Raw genomic sequence first — 26,026 nt, forward strand, 5'->3', positions numbered from 1 at the left:
AGGATATGGATGTTCTACGGGGCTTTTAGATTATCTGAGTTGTTATCTGGGTCAAAAGAGAAACCTAGGATAGGGCATAGTGAGGTTTTCCTGGAGGACCAAAGATTGAGAATATCAAAAACCGATCAGACTGAGAGATGTGGATAGGTTTGGTTGAAGAAGGGAGAGGAGGCAGTGACTGTCTGGTAAGAGAGTTGGACTTTTTTTGGAATGGGCAGGTAAACAAGGCAAAGAGATATTTAGCCATGCAGACGGGTCTAGGAATGCAGTGTCTAATTTGTTGACAGTGATAAGGGTGACGTTGGAGTGCCTAGGTTTGGACAAAGGACAATATGTTAACACTCTTTTAGAATAGGCGCAGCATCTGAAGCAGCCAGGTTGGGTTTAACATGGCAGGGCATACAGAAGATTTGGGAGATGGTGTTTTAAGTGTTGTGAGTATCTCCAAAAATGAAGTTGGGTTTGTAATTATAGATTATTGATTGATGCTTATTATTAGGACCCACCATGGACAAAATGGTGACAAAGATGATAGGACATTCTGTTAAGAGATGGGCAGTGAATTTTGTGGATCAACAGATTAATGGCAGATCTCATGGACTCTGGACCAGCAGGCATGAAGTATTATGCTGGTGAAAGAGTGGAATGCAATGGGGTGGTTTATTGCTAGCAGACCAATTTATGACTAGGGTATTCACGGACATGATTATTATTCATTTTAGGGGAACATGATTTGGTCAAATTATCCAAATTGAAATTGATTAAATAAATGAAGGATAATTTACAGTCGAATAAGAGTATGTGGTCAGGCACAAGTATTGTGTGGACGGAGTTGTACTGAGGAGACATTGGAGAGGTGCAATAAAGCACACGTCCATGGACGAAGCCAGGCTTAATTTAAACCAAGGTGTGCTTAAGACTCTTTTCTGATGTATCGTATTAAATGTCGTTCCGACCCTGAAAGCACCCTCAACAAAACATGATTCAAACGAAGGATGGATGATGTCACGTTCAAAGACTTTCAAAAATACAAAAAAATACAAACATCATTGATAAATAATGTTATTGGAACTAGCATTGTTCATTCACAGCATTATATATTTTTTGGGGGGGATTTTATAAATTAAGGTGGTTTGAGGTATTTTTATGTTGCACTTCAGATAGTAGCATTAGCAACAGTTTTCATAAAAGGTGTTAGCATTTAGTAAAGGCAGTACTGGTGTCACACTAAGAGCTCGTGGTGGGCGGGCCCAGGGGAAAACGTCACGGCAGTGAAAATAGGCGGAGTTTAAAATCAGATACGAGTCAGCTGGTGTGGTTGCATAATGGAGGTTAAGCTGAATGATTTGAGCCGAGTGGTTTTCCGATGGCAAAGGATTGTTGAGAGAATGAAGGTAAAAATAGGGGTGTCGGTCGAGACTTAGACAAACACCTGGTTCATAAACTGTTGCGAGTGAGATTGCTCATAACGTTGCTTGAGCTAAGTATCTTGTCTAGTTGTAAGAACTGCTGAACGATTTAAAGGACCAACTGGGGTGATGGGGAGAGACTTCGATAAACGGCACAACCGACGGCGGTCATTTGGCTTAAAAATAACACCAGTGAACGAGGGTGGTTTTACCTTGACGCTTGAATCAAACAGCAGCTGTACTTATTGTTGAATGACCAGGAGAAGATATGTTCTCTGGGGTAAATGGATGATATAACTGAGGGGTTATTGACTGGCGGTATAGACTAGAACGAGAGTGGTATCAAGATTATTTAGCACTTATTTTATTATGTCTTCTCAGTTGGGGAGGTTCACCTTGGGTGCACAAAGGAGGAATTGATTGGGAAAAAGTTGAACAGTAGGTAGTATGTTTCAGGATATGTATGTTTATTTATTTATTTAAGAAGTATGGTGTACAGAGAGTGTTATATAGATAGGACACAAGGTTATTATTGATTTGAATTGCATTTAAATTGTGAGTGATTGATGCATATTTTCTAATCATTGTAGATACCCCTGACGAAGGTCGAAATCTGACCGAAATGCATTGGGTGAATTAATATGTATTGGAGGACAGAGTTCAATTACGTGCCTGAGAATAGGCCCGGATACGCAATTCCTGTGTAATTTAAATGCGTGAAAAATGTGAACTTCCTCTCTGTGACGTGACGGATAAAATGGTTTAAAATGGAAATAAATATTGGATGAACTTTGGTAACACTACGGAGTACGTGTAAAAATTGTTTAACATATGTGTATCCAGCTGTGCAACTCTCCTGGGACACGAACCTTGAGTGTCCCAACTTTGTAATTAATTTAAATAGGGCCATGTGGGGTTTTTGCCACTCTGCTGGAGGTATGTTTCTAGCTGACAAAAATAAAAAAAGGATGATGAGTACCAGTTTTGGACGGTTGAGGTCCATCTGTCAAAATCAGGAATTGCATTTATATGTTGGATGTGAGACAGTTATTGGCAGCAATGTGAAATTAATAATTATGGCGTAGACGGGAGTATTAAGAGGATCGCAATGTAAGAGCAGGCAGGTGGGTCAGGAAAATGACATGCCAGAGATTTCCTTGGTGATGGTATTTTGAGGGGATGGAGAGTCATGTGCTGGCATATCCATCCTTAGGGGTTACCCAGAGGAGGGCAAGAGTAAGTTTGAGGATGTCGGGCGAGAGAAAGGGGAGTTTATTTGGAGATTATTGTTAGGATTTGCGAGAGATAGATTGGTAGTGTATAGGAAGGACTGTAAATGGAAGATGAATGAATAATGTTGCGGGGTAAGGGGATTTGTTTTGGGAATGTTACAAATGTTGCGATTTTAACGGATGGGGGATGTCAGGAGTTATTATATATTAGCGAGGAAGATTTTGAATGTATTTGTAAATAATGCATTTTTCTATAACTACAAACATGCCCTAAAGTGGCCTTTTATGCAATGCAGGTTTGTGGCAGAGTCTTATTGTATAAATAACCACACTTCAGGAAGAGTATCCTGTATTTATGAAGAGCCAGAGCTGTGAATGTCAATTGTAGTTACCAACAACTCTCAGTTAATTAAAATAGTAAAGTTCTGAATTTTACCAATAGATAAAGGGAACTTCTGTCTCTGGTGCCCAATAGTATGTCCATTTAACACAGGGCTTTGGAGGAAAGAGGCCATGGCTGCTTGGGTAGAGACTGACCCAAAGAAATGATGTGCTCCTGTTATATTCCCAAGTTAGGCCGATGTAGCGAAGCAGCTTAGTTATTTCTTACACTGTCCTCACATTGCGGCCTGTGGACAGTCTGTACCGGGAACTTATGGTCCGTATCAACCAAATTTACTTCATGCTTACCAGATTGCCAGCTATTATAAACTAGCCATCCGTCAGATCCTGGCATTGTTGATTCTGTCCCCTGATAACAACATGACATGGTATCACCACTTTATAGAAGTGCTGCCTTAACTGCATCATCAATGCATTGATTTTCATGTCTCTGGGAAATTGTCTAAATCTATGCTATTCCTACATTGTAAAACTAGTGAACGCATTCCAGCTTCTATACTAAAGCCAGATCCCCAGCAGCATCAGGTCCCTATAACTAGCTTCTGTTTCCCAGGAAAGATATTGGTGTGATGGCTTCCAGATGAAGGCACTATTGCCAAAACACGCATAGTTGTCTATCTTCAAGCCTTCTACAACATGATTTATGTCTTTGCCGAAATATGGAACATGTAATGAATGAATGAGTTACATATCATAGCATTTATTGTACTTTGGAGATAAAGTCCTTGTTGTTCCAGCCTTATAAATCTGTCATCATCTGCTATATTTTGTATCAATCTAGCATTTAAGGACACAACACATTTTCTATACTGTTGTTCAACAAAACGTTTACCATCTCTCTTTTTATTGTTTTTTCATATATTGTATAAATAATAAATATCATACATGTTATTTTTGTAAAATGGCATTTGTGGTTTATTGTTTACCTTTGATCAGTACATAATGTGACATGTTTTTTGCATATCTACTTGCACTCAGACTTTCATGAAATATATCTTGCTGAAGAATATTTTCTAATTGACAATTGTTTTTCCCTACTCTTGGCAAGAAATGATGTGCAGTGGCCCCTTTTTTCTTAAAATAATTGTCCTCACAAATAACATTTGCACATATTTGCATGCACGACAATGTTGGATTAGTTTCCCTGAAACTAATTTTGTTTACACATCTAGCTTCGCACAACATTATCACAATGCCCTGAACATCATGTACAAGGTCTTGTTTCACACTATGTACAAATGTCATCACTATCTTCATCCACAGGGGCGACAGAGCTACCTACATATCCATAACATCACTAATCTATACACACATCGCAAGGCTGCTTTCTATTATAAAAGATGAGTATCCCAATAGATCAGCAGAGGAGGCACTTCCGCTGACACCGAGGGTCCTTGCATGCTAAGAAATCACCACTCAGCGGTCTGACATTTCGTGAGGGGTGTCCAGTGTGTGACCAAGACGGGGTCTTCACTCAACCCAGTCAGGTAATGGGGGTTTGATCGTCCCTTGGGGGGTTTCTTGGCTTTACACCTACACACACTCTAGGTACACTTAAAGTGGGGTTTGCATAATAGTGGTACGCTCAATTGCTGCCTGGTTTTATATGCCTCCATACTTACATTGTTTTAGTACCATGGTAGAACTATATCTACTATTTATGCTTTTGGTGCTTGCAATTATGTTTATCTGCTTCTGTCTACTAATCATTGCAGCACATGTATTTTATGCAAGAATAACATTAGTTCATTAAATATTTTTTTAAGTGTCCCACTCTGTATTCTCTGTATATTTCTCTAAGAATAAGTGAGCACGAGTGACTGAGCGAAAAGTTCTGTACTGTGTCCACGAAGGGTCAGAGTTGTCATGTTCAGTGGTTTCCAGAAAACCATTCACTCCCTGATAGGTTAGGCGGGCTTACAGTGGCACTGTGAGCTGGCTGGTCAATAGGCCAACATATCCTGTGGGGGTGTCCGGAATCACTCTTGACACCAAGCCCCTTGTCTGTCACGGGGCGTACAATGCTTCAGTAGCAAACTTGTCTTGTTATCTGAAGGGTTCCCCAGCTGCTGTGATTCATCCTGTATTCAGGCTGCTCTCGAAGGAGAGCTATTTGATACTGAATGATCAAGGTTGCTGCGGAATGGAACCGGGCATCGATCATCTAGTGACGATTCATTCCATAGTCACTTGTTGTACACAAGTACTGTTTCCACCTGCCCACACCGTTAGGGTGGCAGCGCTATGGCTTTCAATAAATGTTTCCAACAAAAAATTAGATTCCTTAAGCAACATTAAAGCCATGGTCTTGCAAAAAGGTGTGGCCTTAACTTTACCTAAAGAGACGTTTGATCTCCAGGTTGCAAGGTCCTCATCTGAGATACAGACACTACTCCACACTAACTTCCCACTGCATTTTGGGGAGCCGGTCCATCGTATATTTAACATGTCTGATACCAAAGGAATAGTGCACTTTTTTAAATGTATTGGATCTGGTTTGGTTAGCACCTTTCAGACAATTACCAGAGTTATACCATCTTTCATTCACTCCGTGTTGGGAAGCAATTTTGGATGGTTCCCGCTTGTCCTTCTACTTGTGGCAGGAATCCTGATTTTATTTGATCTGGTCCGCAATAGACGTCCCAGTTCAGCTTGGAATGTAGACAGCATTGCTAGTGCTGCGTTGCTGTGAGCGCATGATACAATGCTTCGGCACACCTCGGCTTCAAAAACTAAATGAGCATTGGTTCTCATTGTTCAGGCTGGTCTGGCTTTGACTATACACTCTAAAAACTAATTTGAGAGCAACCCTTCAGACACAAAGGGAACTAATAACAAAGTGTTGGTCCCTATGTAATTGTTTTGTTTACTGCCACTTTCACACACATACATACAATGCATCCAAACTATAAGCCTTATTTTTAGCAAAAATATCTCATCCTTTATTGAAAAAGTTATTTCGGATTCAGCATTAAAAATATACTAAAACACAAAACAGTTCATAAATACTTCATAAAATCTTTTTCCAGAAGAGACCATAGACAGTGATATACTTAATTATCTCACATATGCATAGTGGCCCTTTATCTAAACATCATTTATAGTCTAACACATATTTAAAATTGCTTTATAAGCAAAGAACCTCATTTCAATTGTATTCACTGTTACATATGTAGTAGTAAACAATCGTTTTTACAGGTAGTTCCTCTAATAGTAAGTTTCCAAAGTAAAAGCATACATTTGAATATTTAAAAAATATAAAGTAATACAATTGTATTTAAAAAATGAAAAGCAATACAATTGTGTATTACCAGAATCCACTGTGCTCCTACTCCTTGATTTGAGAAGGCGTTTGACTCCCCCAGCTGGGAGTTCCTGTTCCAGGTCTTTCAACGGGTGGGATTCGGACCTTGCTTCCCCTCTTTTGTCAGGGTGCTATATGCGCAACCCGAAGCACAAGTGAGAGTTAATTGCGCTCTTTCTTCTGAATTTCCCATTGGCCACGGAACCAGGCAAGGGTACCCTCTCTCGTCACTGCTTTTCAGCCTGGTGATTGAGACACTGGTGATTTGGATCCAGTGAACTGGTCTGGGAGTTCTTCTGGGATGTCAGCTTTAAGGATTGATTCACCCTCTACTTTGATGACATTCCTCTCTTTCTGTGCCACTCGCAAGTCTCCGGCCTCCAAATCCCTCAAAAACGGTGCCTCTGGAATTCGAGTCAACTGGGCCAATTCACCCTTGGTCCCCCTCAAAGGAGACAACTCAATAATTAACTGGCAGTCCCACCTCCTGATCCATTGTATCAGCTTCACATATTTGGGGATCGACATTGCCCTAGAACCAGAACTGACATGGAGCCTCAACCTCAGCCCATTAATAACCTGAGCCCAATGCAGCATGACCAGGTGGGAAAGCATGCGACTGAAAATGCTTGGGCACATAGCCCTCTATAAAATGATGATCCTGTTCTGGCTACTCTTCAGTTTGCAGAACCTTTCACTCATCTTTCAACAAAATTGGTTTAAAAGTCTCACAGCGAAAATACGAGCCTTCCTCTGGAGAAATAAAACTACCAAGATTGCATTTCACAAATGCAAGCAGTCTGCATACGAACGAGGAATGTCAATGGGTGACCCGAGACTTTACTACTGGGCATCCCACATCTTTTGGCTTGTGGTCCCTGATCGTTAGACACTACTTAGAAGATCAGCTATACGGAAACCCTCTTCATGGGTCACTGCCCGAGTTAACACGTCAGCCCGTTGTGTGTTGACAAGCAGCCCTCCACTGGAACTATAAACCTCAAAGGAGATTCCCATATGGCAGGAGGGCTTTGATCTCTCGAACCTTATTGGTATCTCTAAGCTAGGTGACATCTGGAATGGCTCCTGTTAGACCTGTCAGCTCTTGGCATGGTTTCCCTTATTTTTTGCTTCAGACCTCCTGTTTTCGATCCTGTGTTGAACATCGTTTTTGCTGGTGTTAGGACCCTGGGCACTTCAGCACTGCTGATCAAGGCTAAAGTGCAAGTGCTTTCTATTTAAAACATGATGGTAATTGGTTGCTCCATGGTTGGCATGTTTGATTTACCAGTAAGTCCCTAGTACATTGCACCAGAGGTGCCAAAGGCCAGTAAATCAAATGCTATTAGTGGGCCTGCATCACTGATTGTGCCACCCACTCAGTAGCCCTTTAAACATGGCTTAGACCTGCCATTGCAGTATCTGTGAGTGCAGGTTTAAATTGCCAATTCGACCTGGCAAGTGCACCCACTTGCCAGGCCCAAACCTTCCCTTTTGCTACATGTAAGTCAAACTTAAGGAAGGGCCAATGCAGCTCCATTGGCAAGGTGTAGTGAATGAATTTAAAAGGTAGGACATGTACTGGCGTGTTTACATGTCTTAATATGTACTGCTAATTTCATTTTTCAGTATTGTAAGGCCAATCTCTCACATAGGATAATATGGAATTGCCTTGAAATATATTTTAAGTGTAGTAAAAAATCATCATTTGGTGACTTTGGTTTTTAAATTGAAAGTTTGAAAATGCCACTTTTAGAAAGTGGGCATTTTCTTGCTTAATCAGTCTGCAGACAACAAGTCTAGGTCATTATGACAGTTGGGCTGTTTGTTCATTCACTCTAGACAGTCACACAAGGGGGGCTGAGGTATGCCCTGCATATCCTGATGGCTCATCACCACGCTGATCGGTTTCCTGAGCTAGAGTGGTGGGAGGAGCTGTCACTGATGCCTGAATAGGGCTGTACCTGACCTCACACAAAGTAGTCTCTACCCCCTGTAGTGTCTGGAGCCAGGGCAGGGAAAGGCAGGGTCTTGTGCACTACAAAGACTTTCCTTTGAAGTTTGTCTACTTCAAAGGCAGAAATAGTTATAAGTTCTGGACATCTGAACCCTAAACTCAGAACACTTCTGGATTGAGGAAATTCTGCCTGAAAGAATAGCTGTCAGGAGGGACTGCCACTCTGCTGTTTGCTTTGCTGTGCTGGCCTGCTGCTTGCTGCTTCTGTCCTGGGAGTGAAAGGACTTGACTTTGCTTTCTACGTTCTGCTTTCTGAGTTTCTTCAAGGGCTGAGTTGAGCTTGTATCCTGTTAAGAAGTCTCAAGACCTTCAAAGACTTCACTTACTAGCACCTGGGCTCTCCTGCTGAGATTCCTGTCTTGCCAAGTGGTGACAAATCCAGTTTATGGGCCCTTGGAAGTGAGTTCTGGTGTTTTCAAGAAGAAAACCAAAGCGTTGGCTTACATCGTAATTTGGAATCGGCACATCCTTGCAAAACTCACTGCGTGACCGCTACCTGCACTAAAGCATGGTTCCTGCTCAACGCACTAACCACTCCTTACTGGGCAGGTCCCTAGCTTTCTGTTGCAGTGCCTCCGAGGAATAACTACTGCATGAGTTTCGAGATCTACATCACTGAAGTCTGAGGCGCACCGCTCTGACTCCGACACAGCACCTGCTTAGATCCTGTAAAACTGACGCAATGCAACTTAACTTCAAAGCATTATCGACGCACAGCCCCTGAGTGCCGCTTTTGTCATCAACACTGCACCACAGTACGGAACCAACGCATTGTATTGATAACGGCGCATCACATACCCTGGTGCAGTAAGGAACCAACGCCTCGCCTCCACTGCCTAGCAGTAAGGATCTGACGCTCACTGTTTTTTCCAGCTCTTCACCTCCTCTGCACCTTGTATCATCTTTTACTTTTAATGCATCTAAGGTACTTTGGCCTAGTCAAGCTCACCCATTGATTTTAAGGAACTACAATTGCATTTTACCATTTAAAAGGGATATATATTGCCTTAAGTATGTTGGATTCATGTCATTTTGGTCTTGTTTTATTCAGATGAATATTAGCTATTTTTGTACACTGGCATGGTGTCCTTTTGCAGTGTTTGAATTGTATTACTGTGTGTGTGTGTACAAATACTTTATACTTTGCTTACTAGAGACCGTATTTATGACAGTTCCAGTATGACTCCTTTTGTGATTCTGCAGACATACTTTCTGCTACTTAACTTGCAATTCTATAAATACTTACAATTACGTCACGCTCTGATGAGCTACCACCACACACTGACTGATCTGCTGGAATACAAGCCCCTGAATCCCCAAATCACTATAGGCCAGCTGGGACAGGGAGCCATCTCAATAATATGCAAATCACTAATCGCAATGCTCCAGACCATCTCACAACCCTGAGGGAACGCTGGGAGGGCTTGGTGGTCCCGCTGGACTAGAGTGATTAGAATGATGCAAAGATGGCCCCTAAAGAATTAGTTATTTCATCCTTCCTATGGTTCATCATGCTGAAATATCTCCATGTAACTTACCTCAGCCATAGGCAGCTTGGGAAGATGGGGGTGCTCACCAGTGCTACATGCCGGCTGCGGGTACTTCCATATGGCCAGGGACTGTCCTATCATTGTCTGCTAATGATCTAAGATTTTCTTCATACTTTTCCAAACAATAGACTGACTGGCCGATTGCGTTCCCTGTCTAGCCCTTTTTAGGATCCTGAAAGATGTAGGAGGCCCATGGGGAAAAGTACACTGGTGGGAATTAGCCTCACTATTATGAAGTGGGATATAGCATACAATGAAAATCAGCCCAGGCAGCGCCCCAACCCGGGTGAAAGTCGACAATGGACAGGTGTGCAAAACTAGAAGAACTTGTCAACACAGCAAGGGGATGCCTTCACCAAACACTGAAGGATCCGGGTAGGTGGTGGGCTTATTATAACATACTTGTGCCCTTAAAGTTCAGTCTTATCCCCTCACCACAAAATGATCGGCCGTTCCAGTCTGATGTCAACTGCACTGGGACCATGATGTGTATTTTCCTTCTTTTATTTGTTTATGTCCCCATGCCCTTGTATTGTTTTTTCACATAAAATCAATAAAATATTTTTAGCAAAAAAATTGCAACTGGCTATATGATGCTGAGAAGTCTAAGCTCTTTTGAAGCGGACCAGCGTAAAAAATAACTCAAGCGTGATTTCATACCTTCAAAATATCCTCGGTAATTTAGAGGTGAGGGTGGGCCGGTCACCGAAGGAATTTGTTTTCTGCACGAGGAGAGCCCAAGGGCTCACTACCAAGGCCCAGGAACAAGAGATTTCCCCAGCATAGTTAGAGCACTGTGCACACTCACCCACTACTATGGGAACTAAAAGTGGGTTGGCAGAAGGAAGCAGAAAAGTCAGCCGCAATTTGCAGCACCAGGCAAAAAGTGCCAGGGAGAATTACTAGGGAGGTGAGGACACTGACAAGAGGTGCAACAACTTGAGTACGCACACCCAAGGAGGAAGTGCACAGATGCTCCACAGAGGTGCAGGCACATCCTTGGATACTGCGGGTACCCACTTTTGGGTTTTACCCACTTTCCCCTTCCCAACGTATCTGAGAAGAAAGACAAAGCATAAAGACTGTAAGGGCTGCTTGAACATGGAAGCAGCATGCGTTTTATGTGGAGGATTCTGTTTGTTAGGTAACCAGTAATGATAGAATTGAAATGTAGTTTTACTATTTTACTCGTGTTTTACCCTATATTATGTTAGCATGTATATGGCTAATACATTATATTCACATATTGTGTGTAAGAGGTAATCGGTTGATGCAGATGTCATGTTAGTTGGGTTGACATCTGTGCCACCATTTTAGTTAGAGAAGACGCCATGTTCTGTTACAATCAAAACTGGTACTTGCACATTCAAAACTGTTGTTTGCTCATTTATTTAAATAGTCCTTGGTAAGTTTCATTTCTTCAATGCTCATGTCAGCCCGTTAGTGCATGCCATTTCTCTTAGATCAAGGCCTTATCCCACCTGTCTAGAGGAGAGGATAGGCCAGATGACCTTGAAATGCAGATAGCTCGTACCAGGCTGTGGAATCGAGACTTAAGTTCTGTACCCCCATTGTATTACGACACCTACCAGTGTTTATGGTAGGCGGGTCTTTGTGGACTCCGCAACATACATAATGTAACTTTATGCTTGTTAAAATCAGCCCCTTTCAGCCATCATAGGCGGCTAGTCAGATTGGACTTCACTGCAGTGTATTTTGTGAATAAACTAGTTTGCTTGTATTCTCTACTGCATCATCGACGCTTCATTCTTGGAAGGCTAGAGGAGGTTGAGAGTGACCCTGGTGGCCCTAATCGGGTCACTTCCTTCAGTTGGCGCCCAGACAGGGACCCCACCAGGTGACCCATCTCACCCGTAGTCGGATTGTAGAGGTCGGGGTTGTGTCTGGTCGGATAGGCGGATCGGGGATCCCCACACAATCGAGCTTGCTTCTTGCAGCTGCCCTGATTGTCTGATTGGGCAGCTCCTCATCCAGCGGTCACCTTGGCGCGGGTCCTGAAAAAGCGAAACCCTTGGATCTGACCATTTGGTCCGAAGTGTCGGCAGTGGAGAATAAATCTTGTTTGAACTGTGTGCACTGGGTGAGTTCATCTTGAATTCTTGGTAAGTGCAGTGTCCTCTTGGTTAATTTGGTAGGCCTGCGGACCGTTGTGATACAGAGTGTTTTTTTGAACGCCCTGCCTGGCCAGTTGTTTATTTTTGAAAAGGCCTGGGGTTAGATCCTATCTTGTCTTAGCGCAGTCTGATGACTGACTTGTCGGACTGTTTTTGAGAGCTCTTTATTTATGTGTGTTTTATTGTGTGTGCACGTGTTGATTGAGTGAATACGTGAATGTGCCTGATGCTAGGATGTCTTGTTGGAGTAAAGTGTGGTGTTTGGGGTGCCGATGCTGCTCTGCGGAACATTGTCTGGAGGAGCGGCAGCCTGCTCCTCCAGAAGGCACCCCGAATTTTTATATGTATGTGAAGCACAGTATTGGCCCTATTATGTTCCATACATTGTGGCACAAGTATACAATGGTCAATATTGAGCTTCAGTGGCCACAGTATGGTACCTTAGATGAACAAAAATTGAATTATTTACAGGATAAATTATTTGCTAGAAGAAGTAGGCAGTCGATGTTTGATACTTTGCAGGTATGGCAGAAGGAAGCTAAGTAGAGACGTATACGTTCTGAGAAGGAGTCCAGGAAGAAGGCAATGCAAATGGTGGTTCAGAAAGCGGTAGCTTATGATAAAGAATGGAAAGAAAAGGGTATTGAGTTTGCAGATAGGAAGTTTTGATTACAATGTGAAAGGTCCTATGTTGTTTGAGAGGAAGAGGATTTTTTTGTGGGGGATCTGTTGGAAACTCGCCCCTCACCTCCCCATTCCCGCAAAGAACATATCCTGCTGTCCCATCGTCTCAGTCCTCTGTTGTTCCCTCGCCTTCCTATTCTAGAACAGGATTATGTCGCTATGAGGTAATCTTTGGCCGTCCAGCGAATGTGTGGGGTGTCCCTAGACCAAAAAAGTTCTCCGAGATAGATTATCCCTTATTGGTCGATTATTTGTATGAACGTACTAAAAGCTTGCATTCTATTCACCAACAGATACACGAGACACTGCCTCCAGCACCTGAAGGGCCTGGGCATACCATTCAGCCTGGTCATTGTAGGTTAATGCAAAGCTTTCAGAGAAAGGAAAGCTTGGAGCCTAGATGGAAGGGCCCCTACTTGATCCTCACCGCAATGAGGACGTCAGTGAGGGTGGAAGGCCAAAAGAACTGGATACAAACCTCCCACTGTATGTGGGCGCCGTTACCTCCCCCCTATGATGCCTGGGTACGTGAGGGCATTGGCGACAACGAGACTGAAAGGGTTCCAAGATTTCTTCCGTTCTCGGATGCCCAACTGGTTTGGACGCAGACGGAGGAGGAAAATAATGCTGTTCTGAATGAAGCAGTCCTCCAAGAAATGAAGGCTGCTCAGGGTTCCACTTCATGTGATTCACCGGAGCCTGAGTCCCAGTCCCCGGTGCCCCCTGAATTTCAGATTCTACTTCGAGATGAGACAGTGGAAAAGACAGGTACAATTTGCATCCTCGACGGAAGGGTAGTGCGCCAAAAGAGAAGTGAGTGTAGATGGACTTCATTGGATAAGACAAGTGAAAATGCCCCTTGTTTTTGCTTTTTTCCATTAGATTTTAGGATTAGAAGATTGGTGCACTACCTGTGACGCAGGACAGGATAAGTTGAGGGTATCTTAGAAGGAGGGAGAATGCCCTAGCCTGAGAACATTAACATTGAACATTGGTCGATGAGCTGCAAGGGTGTGGCTCCTCCGCGACGTGCTCTATAGCACTACTGATGATTGGATGATAGAAACCTGCCAGGGAGGATTGGAACAGATCCTGATTCTCAATCCTTTTTGGCGTTTCTTTTTTCCTTTTGTGCCCTTTTCCCATCATTGGCTTCATCTCAAGTCGTTTTTTCTTTAATGCTTTGATTTGTGAATGTAAACATAGAGAAAATGTATCTTTTAGGCCGTCCTCTTGCAGCGGATGAACAGATTTTTGCGCACCCTACGACCAGGGCAGGTTGGCTTTGAATGGTTGTTCAGAAAGAAGATATTTTGGGTTGTAGTTATGTTACAGTTTCTATTGGGGGGAGGGGGCTGTTCTTTATAATGGAGTGCTCTGGGGTTACATCATCATGAGTCTTGTATCAAGCAGTTCCCTCAGATCCCCGGAAGCGAGCTATGCACAGTAATGTTTTCTTGGACCCCCACCAGAAATATTTTGGGGATAGCACAGCTTGTTACCCCACTGATTCTGTCACAAGTTTATGGACAGCTTATCCCCTGTCACTAGTAAACTATACATATGTTCGTCCCCCCACATTTGTAGAGTTGAAAGATGAATTTTGTTTGTTATACCCTGGACCTTGCCTATAATATAGAAAACTGAGAGGCACAGGATATCCGGGATGTATGCCTGAAATGTATTGTGGTGATCTATACTGTAGCAAAAGAAATATTGTTCTGACAGGTGGGCATTACCAAGATCTGACTGTCACTTAAGAGCCAGGAACATATCCTCTGTGTTGTCCCGAACTAAATAGTACTGATACTTATTTGTATCTCAACTGTTCTGGAGAAATAGTATACAAAAATGTCTTTATTTTAGGAGAAAGGAAGAAAGGATGACCCCAGTATGAAAGGAATGAGTACTAGATATGCTCCATTAGATTACCAAGGTCCACTCTATGCACACCCAGGTTTTTATTTTTTATCAAATAACACGTATTCCAATATGTACAATGGTACATAGGACGTGGCTTTGGGAATGGTGTTGCCCCTTGGGGGACCTTGTAGGCATAGTAGACCGTATATAAGATTGGTAAAAAGAACATTGACCAAGGAATTCTGTGAGGTAGTTACTGATTTGGAAGTTAATAACTATAGCAATGGGTTTACTTTTAGGTATATCCTTTCTTCCATTATCACATTCAGTGGTACTGCTACAGCTAGAGGTGAACGTGCTTGAGAGTATTTTGGGTGTAATTTACAATTTTTATCCAATTCGACAGTGGCAGCTTTACGGGACATCACCACTCAATTAGAAAGTATGCGCATATACTATGAACAAACAAGATATGCTGTTGATTTTATTTTAGCTAAGAATGGTGTAGCATGCGCTGTTTTAGGAGATCAGTGTGTGGTCGGCATCACGAGTATGGAAAAAATATTACCCAACATATTTTAGACATCTTGGAGAATGTTAAAGGCATGGAGAGCGGCAATTGGAGTTGGACCTTGTTCGGTGGTTGGGGTAGGATCTTAGAAAAGGTGATATATTTAATTGTTATTCTAATTTGCTGCTGTGTTCTGATACAGTGTCTTCCCTTATGTTGCTCATATTGTGCCACTTATATTACATCCAAAAGAAGTTCGAATCATGATACAAATGCAAAAATAATGCTTCAACAAGAGCTTCATACCCTCATGCAGTTGGATGAAGGAGTCTTTGGATCAGGTACTTCCCTTGCAGATTCTGTCTCTGATGTTACTTGTGTTGCTAATGACTAATATCGTATCTCCCTTTCAGGGAGCTCTATTCATATATGTATTCATATTTGACAGATTATTGTCTGTGTAATAATGTTTCTCCTAGTTATTAGTATTGTAAAGACCCTTACCCGATAGCACAAATAAAGATGATTTAGCATATGAATGCTGAAAGGAGGGTCTGATAGAATTGAAATGTAGTTTTACTACTTTACTCATGTTTTACTCTATATTATGTTAGCATGTATATGGTTAATACATTATATTCACATATTGTGTGTAAGACGTAATCGGTTGATACAGATGTCATGTTAGTTGGGTTGACATCTGTGCCACCATTTTAGTTAGAGAAGATGCCATGTTCTGTTACAATCGAAACTGTTACTTGCGCATTCGAAACTGTTCGCTCATTTACGAGAAATAGTCCTTGGTAAGTTTTGTTTCTTCAATGGTCATGTCAGCTCGTTAGTGCATGCCTTTTCTCTTAGATCAAGGCCTTCTCCCACGTGTCTAGACGGGAGGATAGGCCAGACGACCTTGAAATGCAGATAGCTTGTACCAGGCTGCGGAATTGAGACGTATGTTCTCCACCCCCATTGTATTACAACACCTACCAGTGTTTTTCCATGGTAGGCGGGTCTTTGTGGACTCCACAAACTACATAATGTAACTTTATGCTTGTTAAAATCAGCCCTTCGTCAGCGATCATAGGTGACTGGTCAGATTGGACTCCACTGCAGTGTATTTTGTTAATAAACTAGTTTGCTTGTATTCTATACTGCATCATCGACTCTTCATTTTTGGAAGGCTAGAGGAGGTAGAGAGTGACCGGGGTGGCCCTAATGGGGTTACTTCCTTCAGGAATGCAAACATAGGATCGGTCCTGCATGAGAAATTTGAGTCTAGCTAAATATCCAGGAGATTTTTAAGTTAACATGTTACACCTTTAGGTCTTGCCATATGTAATATGTGTGTGTTCTAAGGGCTACTTTGTGCTATGTTTTATGCATTGGGTCTGCCTGAATATTGGTTTGAACCATATGATCATTTTAATGTTCCAGCCTTTATTTGCTGATTGTGAAAACTGATTGTCAAAGGCAGTGCGTAGGGCTATATTACCAATGGTGAAAGTATGACAAAGCCTGGAGGTCTGCCTTTTTGTTTACCAGCTGAGATTATTGCTATATGTCGCTAAGGAAATTTTGCTGGTTAGCCCAAAGGCACCTAGAATATTACATAGACCCTCGTAAATAATAGAAACAGACACGGTTTATGGGATTTGATGCTCCCTCTGATTAATCTTTTGGACCTGATTGCACCATAATTATTCTTGCAAGTCCTGATCGATGATCTAAACTATTGTTCCCATTGTAATTTTATATATATTTGTGATGTTGTGTGTAGTAATTAGGTATGTTTGGATTAAAGTAAAAACATTGACTGGCCATTGATTTCCTGAGTGTCAAGTGCACAAAGGAGTATGCAATGTACAGTTTGAGGGTCTTGTCAAAGAGACCCTAGGACAACAGAGATAAAAGCCTCCATTGCAAGTTTGCCCTGGGGCCTCTGAAACCAGACTTCTCACTGCTCACGATTAACTACTTTAGACCAAGTGTTATCCAGAATGTTTGCTGTTCGCCAGCTCTTTCAACTTGAACTAACTTCACATTCCTTTCTTCCCTTTCCTGTGTAGCTCACTTTCCATTTCCAGACACTGACAGCAGATTTCAAGAGGACTGTGATTGATGATAGCCGGAGCGTTGGCATCCCTATGGAGATGATCACTGGAAAACTATTCAAGATGGAGGTGTGGGAAACGTTGCTAACATCAATGCGGATTGGCGAGGTTGCAGAGTTCTGGTGTGATGTAATTGTGAGTAATGTTCTCTTCTTTTTTTAAGTCACTACATAACCATGTCAACGCTCTAGACATCCTCATCAGAGGTAATTGTGTAACACAAAATGATGGAATACTCCTGGAAGGTTTCTAAGGGGCCTCTACATTTGTAAAATAAATGTTGCAACTGAACAGATACATGTGGGCTTTGGACAAAGTGGGTGCCTCATTAGGAATGTGGGACCCAGTGCAGCAGAGACTGAAGGGCCTAAGTAATAAAAAGAAATGAAGATAGGGGACACAGGTTTTGTTTGTATGATCTTGGGATAAAAAGAACTTGAGACTCATTAGCATAACTGTTTCCTTGAACTTTTCAAACTGAATAGCCTGCTACAAGTTGTTGAATCTAACTTGGTAAAATCTAGTTTGCATCTTGAAAGTTTCTCCATTATTTTCTCTGGGGTTCAAAGATGCTCTCACCTCTTGCATTATATTTTTCCATAAGTATTTCATTGCCCTGGTTGTCCTCATCATCAGGAGAGGCGAATATCACAGAGCTCTCGATTTTTATCCTCTGGCAAAACCTTCATATTCCCTTTGCCTCTCCTTTCCACCCTCTCTCTTTCTTCTTATTGTCCAGGTTGCCTCAGCTTTCATTTGTAAGTCTGGCTACAGACAGATGTGGTTGCTTTCAAAGCTACTGTCAGCAACACTCCCCTTTAGCCATTGGTTCATTGAATTGTCTTTCACATATTGATTAGCTCATGGGTCACTGTGCAGTCATAGATTTACTTTTGCAATAAGTGCAAAATATAAAAGTAGCCTATCTTTAGTGTATAACGAAATCTCACTTCACTCCTCTTCCTACTAAGAAAGGGAGACAACAGCCAGCGCTCTCGCCCACCCATTAGTTCCATATGTCAGCAGCTTTATGTACCATTTTAAAGGAAAACATGCACTAGCTAGCCATTAGCAAAGAAAAGAGAAAGTGTGAAAATGCTAAATGCATGGCGTTTGCAGTCTTGTGCAGGCGGGCCATCTTAATGTCGCATTGAAATTTGCATTTCATGTCATAGAGTGTGAGAGGAATCTCCTCGTTCAAGATTGTTACGTAAGTATCATCAAACACACACCATGTGATGGGAGGATGCTTGCAATAAGTCTAACCACTGTCAATCGCTCAGGTCGAATACCAACTCATCGTTATTGGCGCAAGGTCCAGTGACGGCTCCTCCGCTAAGGCTGAGGAGCGTCACCACAATGCTCTCGGAGCAGTGTAAAAGAAAAAAGAAAATGATAATAGCAGAAGTTATTAGCATATTATTTTTTGTATCTGCCAGGTGAGGGTGAGTGGCATAGAGGAGAAGTGGTTGCTGCACTCTGAAGTGCACATGGCGGTTTGGCCGGCCCTCTTGCACATTTTGCATGTTCTCCACCAAGCTGCATTACAGCCTGGCTAGAAAACATGCCCAGGCACACATTCTCTATCTTAGCGCCGAACCACAGCGCTCAGACCAATCACAGTGCAGCATTGCAGCGCTGTGATTGGCTTAGGGGAGCCTGGGTGCTTCCTGGTTAAGGAGCAGAGGATAGATGACGTTGGGGGGAAGGCTGCTCACGTAAGTTAATTTTTAATTTTCCTCATTTTTTTCCCCCTCCTGCTCCCCCTCGTCCGCCACCCCTGTACAGTACCAGCTACCACTAGCACGGTCAAGACTGATGTGAATACAGCTGTGTCAATCTGGGTGGGCAAATGGATGATGGATTGGAATGCTACCCCGAGCCATTACCAGTAGTTTGATTTATTGCAAGCATTCTCCCATCACCTTTTGTGTGTTTCACGTAAATATCATGTAATCTTTACTAATTCATTGATTAGATGCGAAACACATGAGCACTACACTATTATATCACTCTGTTTTGTAGCCCCTTACATGGTTTGCAATAGAATTTCATTGACTGCATTGCAATGGCTGATCGTTTACATTTAGCTTATTTTTATAATTTGATTCCTTGCCTATTATTGTGTGGGCTTCTGTGTTATTTTCCAGAAACCTTCTATAAGAAGTTTTTCTCAGAAAGCCTTTATTAAAAGATGCATTATATATGTGAATTGATATTTCATCGGCCATATATGGTAGAACATTGCCCAGCCTGATGAATTTAAATGGAAGGTACTGATTGGAACTTTGTCTGAGCCACACTTTCGGTGAGCAATACACAAGTGTTGGAAATGGCCCTTTTTGCAGGGCTATCCCCAAACTTTTTGCCTCTTCCTCCCTTGTTATTCCTGACCTGTGGTTGTTGGCAATAGTACTCTGGGCAGTTTACCACTGCTGATCAGTGCTAAAGTGCATATACTCTTTGTATACATTGTTATTGTGATTGGTTATCCATGATTGGCATATTTGTTTTACCAGAAGTCCCTAGTAAAGTTCACTGAGTGTGCCAGGGCTGGTGATTCAAATGCTACTAGTGGGCCTGCAGCACTGATTGTGCCACCCACATGAGTAGCCCTAAAATGGTGTCTCGGGCCTGCCACCGCAGTGCCTGTGTGCAGTTGCTTACTGCAATGCTGACCTGACCAGTGTCCCCACTGGCCAGGCCTAACCCTTCCCTTTCTGTACACATTGGACACCCCTATGGAAGGGATTTTAAGAACATGCTATGCTGAAATATCGATAACTGTTACGACACTTCAGTTTGAGAAAATCTGAATCTTAAACATGGTAGCATACATTATTAATCTCCGTGAGTTGCAGTCTATCTCAATAAAGTTGAACACTAAGGAATGGAAGGAGTTTCAGTGGTAAGTTCATTTGTAGCTGTTCTGTAGGAGCCAAAAAATTTGAATTTCAAAGACAAGCTTTTATTGACTGACAGGATGACACTGGACAAGGCGATCAATATTGATGCAATATGTGGAGCACTGGAATGCTTCATAGTGGGCAAAATGTAAATGATCTAACAGATGTTTGGACTCTTCAGATAAAGTAGCATCCTCTGTGTTACGATTCAAGAGCAGTTTCCTGAATCCAACGCCTCTTCCTTCCTATCGATGGTTGTATTCCTTTTGATAATAAAAACTGCACTCGTGAATTACTCATGAATTTTAGTGATACTGCTGCCAGGGGCTTTGCTTAGAAAGACCGCGAGATGGCGATGTTGCTCTATGCCAGCTTTCCTTACGACCGACGATCGCAGAGTACTTGGATTTAGAAATAGAGAACACACTAAATGAAGATAATAGTGTAACTCGACAGTTTTTAACATGTAAAGGCAAGGTGTTTTGCAAAGTATGGGCGACTGCATACATTAGGGCCTCCTGCAGGTAATATTAGGGAAGTTGGCAGTAAACAGCCCACCAGACCATAAACAGGCACACAAGCAGAGAAAAATAGAACAAGCGTTCGCACGGCAGCAGGGGGAGGGGTTGGCCTGCGCGATTCACTTGCGGAAGCGATAATTGCTACCATATGGCGACGTTCGCTCCAGCAAGTGAATCTCCAGATGTGCACGTGTTGCCATTGAAGCCAATGGAACGCGTGCTGAAAAGCCAAAGCGATCCCAAAAGGTCTTTTGCCTTAGTAGCGAATGCGCGCTGTGTAGGCGAGACCTAAAAGATTAGCACAACCATAAACTCGTTATTTACCCTTCTTTTCCCAAAGGTACTGTTTATTAATGCCTTTTTAGCACATATTTAAAATTCCTATTATTTTTTTACTGAATGTCGGAAGCTTTTATGCAGCTTTGATAAAATGTTGACAATGTCTGCCCATTGGGTTCATTTCATAGTCCCTCATGATTTTATCTCAATTTGCTGTTTGAGCATTCTTTATTTTGTATCATTAGCCAATCCGACTTTCGACGGGTTGTTTTCATCAACTTGGTTTTTGCAAAGTAAATGTTAAGTCAGATACACATATGGCCTAATCCTCATACTGCACTTTTTAGTATGTTTTACAGTACTACAAAATGTAATACAAGAAATAAAAAAACATGCAAGACGTATTTTTTGTCGATACCTATGTGCAAAGTTCTCCACCCCCACTCCAGAGTATGTAAGTATAGATTTTAGTAGTAAATGTGGGGAGAGCATAAGGGAGTTGGTGGGAAAACGGCAGACTCACTACTAAAGGGGGTGGGATTAAGGAAGAGTAATAGGGGTTTAAGGAATGGTTAGAGAGGGCTAGGGAGCGCGGCAGCGACACGAACGCACGCTGACGTGCATCCTAGAGACCGACGGAAATGGGCGGAGCAAAAACAGGACATGCGCCCGCCTTTGCCCAATTACGTGTCTTATTTGTGTAGAAAAGACACGCTCAAGCCAATGGCAGCGGGCGAAAGCCTGATCAGACGCACAAGTGTGTGGTCAGCTTTCAGAACCCCGTACAAGAGGTCTCGCGCGGCGCGAGCAGTGCTGCGCCCTGCAACGCTAGGCACGAGACCTAAAAAATGATTGAGATTTTACATAATGCAATTAGCTTAGAAAATGGCAAAGTATGGAACCTTAAACGGGTTGCACTATGCAATAATCATATGCATTGGAGTAATGATGAAAATCACAGAAGAGCAACAGTATTTGGATGATGCTGTTGACATAGAAGAAGAAGCAAATGGTAATGTGGCATGGTAATGTGGAATTACATTTCTCTTCGCAAAGTGTTGAAAATGATCGCAGTCTTTCTTATGAAAGGGAAACTAATTCTATGGATGTAAGTGATGATAATGTTAATACAGAAGGATCTCATATAGAAGTTTCTCATTCCCGTGTACATGAGAAAAAGTTAAGAAAACGTATTTGTAAACCACCTTCGTGGTTCAAAGATTTTATTTGAGGAACGCTGTAAATAGTATTTGCGCCTTATTTTGCTCCTTTCAATTTTAAGGGGGTGAACGTGTGCTATACTTTTATTTTAACCCATTTGCATTCCTTAACCATTCTTTTATTGCAACCTGTCTTGCTCCCCTACTTTTGCTTTTAAGGGAAAGGGATGTGTTGTGGCGAGTTTATTAGTTGTGTGTGTTAGCCTTATGCGCCCTTTACATTTTAGGTTTGTAATGAGTTCTGAATTCCAGGAATGTTAGGAGTGTTGTCCTGCAGACAGTTGCTGCTGCACTGCGCTGGAGGGGGAGGGGGGGGGGTGTTGGTGTTACACTGTACTTGCACTTGAGGAATAAAGTACTTGTTTTGGAACTACATGTACCTCATCACTTCAATTGGTCTTCTAACGGCTTCACTTTTAGGTTCTTCTATTAATAATAATAATATATTTTTCTTTCCTCTGCTTCAGCAGCACCAAGATGCCGATTAGGTGAAAGTTGCCTTCATCAAATACCATTTTCTTGCATTCAATCATATAATGGATAACCGGGAACCTTTGGTTCAAATCCTAGCCTCTCCAATTGATCAAACTGTCCCTTTACTTCACTAAGCCTCAGCTTGATTGAATGCCATATCCGAGACCACTTTGAAGGAATTCAGCTCAGGATGTGCACTACATAAAACACTCACTTATGCATGTTTTAATAGCCAATAATTTCTCTGCACGTACATCAGCATAGACCTAATACAAGAAGGACATAACGGACATCTCTTGATTCACTTATTGCAGTTCCGAGGGCTTTGAGGGTGGGGAAAAGTTAATGTTTAAGCACTGTTACTGTTACTAGCTGAAACCCAAGCATTCAGAAAATAACCTATTTCAATGCAGCTTTATTAACTCTTGCATAACGGTGCTGTATCATTTACCTGACAGATTTTTGGGTGGCTCGGCTCGTATTCTCTGGCTTGTGCCCTCTATCTTAGAGCCAAGCAAGATCCCTGGCTCCACTCTCCCTATAAAATATGTTGGGTTGCAAATACGTTTTCTTAACTTTTTCTCATCTATACGGGAATGAGAAACTTCTATGTGAGATCCTTCTGTATTAACATTATCATCACTTACATCCATAGAATTACTTTCCCTTTCATAAGAAAGACTGGGATCATTTTCAACACTTTACGAAGAGAAATGTAATTCCCCATTACCATTTGCTTCTTCTTCTATGTCAACAGCATCATCCAAATACTGTTCCTCTGTGATTTTCATCATTACTCCAATGTATATGATTATTGCATAGTGCAACCCGTTTGAGGTTCCATACTTTTCCATTTTCTAAGCTAATTGCATTATGTAAAATCTCAATAATTTTTTAGGTCTCGCGCCTAGCGTTACAGGGCACAGCACTGTCCGAGCAGCGCGAGATCTCTTGTACGGGGTTCTGAAAGCTGACCACACGCTTGTGCGTCTGATCAGGCTTTCGACCGCTGCCATTGGCTTGAGCGTGTCTTTTTTACACAAATAAGACACGCAATTGGGCAAAGGCAGGCGCATGCCTTGCCATTGCTCCGCCCATTCCCGTCGGTATCTAGGACGCACATCAGCGCGCGTTCGTGTTGCGCTCCCTAGCCCCCGCTCCTCTGTTTTTTTTTTTTTTGTAACACAATTTTATTGATTTTTCACATCAACAAACAAACAGATGATTGCTGGCTCCTGTTTAACAAAACTCAGAGCAATGTCTCAAGTAGTGTGCCTTACATATCAATACCCTACCGTAACCCTTACCCCCACCCACTCTACCCCCACACCCCCATGTCAGTGTGCCTCGTGCTTTGGTCCCTTGGTGCAGCATAACGCAGCATGAAATTGCAGGCGACTCCCCTCAGTACTCAGACTGCGGCTCCCCCACCCAGGTGGATTCTAAACGCCATGCAAGTCCGCGCATGCAGCCCCAACCCGTCTCCACAACACCGGGTGTGATGTTCCAGTTCCGTAAGCGCCAACCGGAATACAGTCCTAGCTTGCAGTGTCCCCTGTGGATATCCCCGCCCTCCCCGCTGACATCTCCTCCCCTTGGCTCGCTTGCGCCTCCACCTCACTATCCTCCGCCTCCTCCGACATTGATTGCAACTCTGCCACTAGCGCGCACCGCGCCCTGGCTGTTTCTAGTGCCTTATCATTAGCTGCGCGATTGGCCAATTGTAAGCGGAGAGTACCTTCACTAGACGCCCATTGCTGGAAACACCCCCGCCATCTCAGGAAGCTGGGACCTCCCTTAGATTTCCAGTGTAGGGTGAGCTCCCTCTTGGCCAGGATCAGCCCCAGGTCGATGAATTTACTAGTAACCTTCGTGGCCGGGGTATGCGGGAACCAGAGTAAGAGGCAAACTCCCATGTCTGTTTCAAGTTGACGTCCAGTGACCTCATTCAGACAGGCCACAACATCAGCCCAGTATGAACCAAGCCCCGCGCAGGCCCAAAACATGTGTCCGAAATCAGCCCCCTCCGAGTTACAACGGGGACAAGCCGATTGTGCCCCACCAAAGACCCGTTGGATCTTGGCCGGTGTCCAGTACGCTCTATGGAGTGTGAAGTATTGAACCAATTGGAACCGGACGTTGCGCGTGCCCTTCCAGGCCCGGCGCACTAGCTGGGGCCACGTTGTCTCCGGTATCTGTCGGCCGAGGTCCGTCTCCCAGCGTTCCCGCAGTTTATCCAGTGGGGGGGGGGGTCATCTAGCGCCAGTAGCCCCCGCTCCTCTGTGGTGCGTGCACCACAGGTTTCGATTCTGTGCTTGTTTATTATTGTCCTTGCGTTCCAAAGTAAATCATGTCTCTTCACACGTTCAAAGCCACCCACTTCTGAATATGAGACATGGGGATGGACAGGGGTGTTAGGACGAATACCTTTCCCGTCTCAACCCAAACCTTCTCAACAGGCGGATACAGGCATATCTGGAGTAATTATAGCTGATGTACGTGAACCAATCTATGTTTACATTATGGCGTCCCTGAGTGCCCAGAAGCAGTCTCCAGTCACATGCAGCTCTATAGCCTATTTGACAGAAATATAACAAATACATAAAGCAGGAAAACCGTGTACAAATGGCATCAACTCATTAAACATAAGTAAAGATGTGACATGCATCCCAGAGGAGGAGGGGCATGGATAACTAAGTACTGAGGCCAGGTACTCACCGTCTATGTCACTGAGCAGGGCGGTGTCGATCTCATGGGGGTCGTTGAAGGCGAGCGAGGGGTCCAGCCCCTCGAGGGCGGGGTCCTCAAAGACCATGCTTTCCATCCCGACACCCGCCGGCCCACTCTCACTCATTAATTAATAGTCCCCCATCCAGCTATCTCCCAATGCACTTGGCAATCGAGGTTCGCGAGTCGGCTCAACCTGTCCCCCGGAAATGCCACGTGGTTTCTCATTATTATTTTTCGCCCCGGGTAGGGTGGCTGAAGGTTACCGGCCTGGCATTCCCCACCTCGCAGGTCTGTCTCGCAAAAAGTTGTTCTGTAAATTGGAAGATCAAGCCTGCTGCCTAGAGGGGAACAGAGGGGCGGGTCCCCAAAAGAGTGGGTGTGGAGTGCCCGCCCCTATTCACTGAGTGGCAAACCCTCAAAATGACAGAGCAGCTGCGCCAGACGCCAGCATGCACAGTAGCATTCAGGAAGTCAGCGTGGAAGCAGACAGCTAGTTTTATGTGATTTGAGTTTATAAAGCACAATCAGCTGACCTATCCCAAGTCTACTGCTCCGTTCACTTAAGGATGGGCGGTTTGCAAACAAGAAATACAAACATAAAAAAAAGTGGAACAGGAAATACCACTGCCATTTTTACCACAGACAGGAAATCCTGGACATGCGATTAAAGTGTTACTT

The 26,026-nt window shown here is 43.1% G+C and overlaps 1 protein-coding gene across 4 annotated transcripts in view; it reads left to right on the plus strand.

Annotated features, from left to right (window-relative positions):
- The window catches only part of LOC144829349 (aryl-hydrocarbon-interacting protein-like 1), a 224,476-nt gene that overhangs the window by 31,698 nt on the left and 166,752 nt on the right, over window positions 1–26,026 (plus strand). For 3 of the 4 annotated variants that reach the window (XM_078688404.1, XM_078688405.1, XM_078688403.1), the window contains exon 2: window positions 17,174–17,353. In XM_078688404.1, the coding sequence (XP_078544530.1) occupies window positions 17,252–17,353 (102 nt within the window). In that variant the 5' untranslated portion in view covers window positions 17,174–17,251. Of the gene's footprint in view, window positions 1–4,511; window positions 4,531–17,173; window positions 17,354–26,026 lie in introns of those variants that run through there. The other variant, XM_078688406.1, reaches the window with a different exon arrangement.

Source organism: Lissotriton helveticus, chromosome 4_1 (genome assembly GCF_964261635.1).
Source record: "Lissotriton helveticus chromosome 4_1, aLisHel1.1, whole genome shotgun sequence".
Lineage (NCBI taxonomy): Eukaryota > Metazoa > Chordata > Amphibia > Caudata > Salamandridae > Lissotriton > Lissotriton helveticus.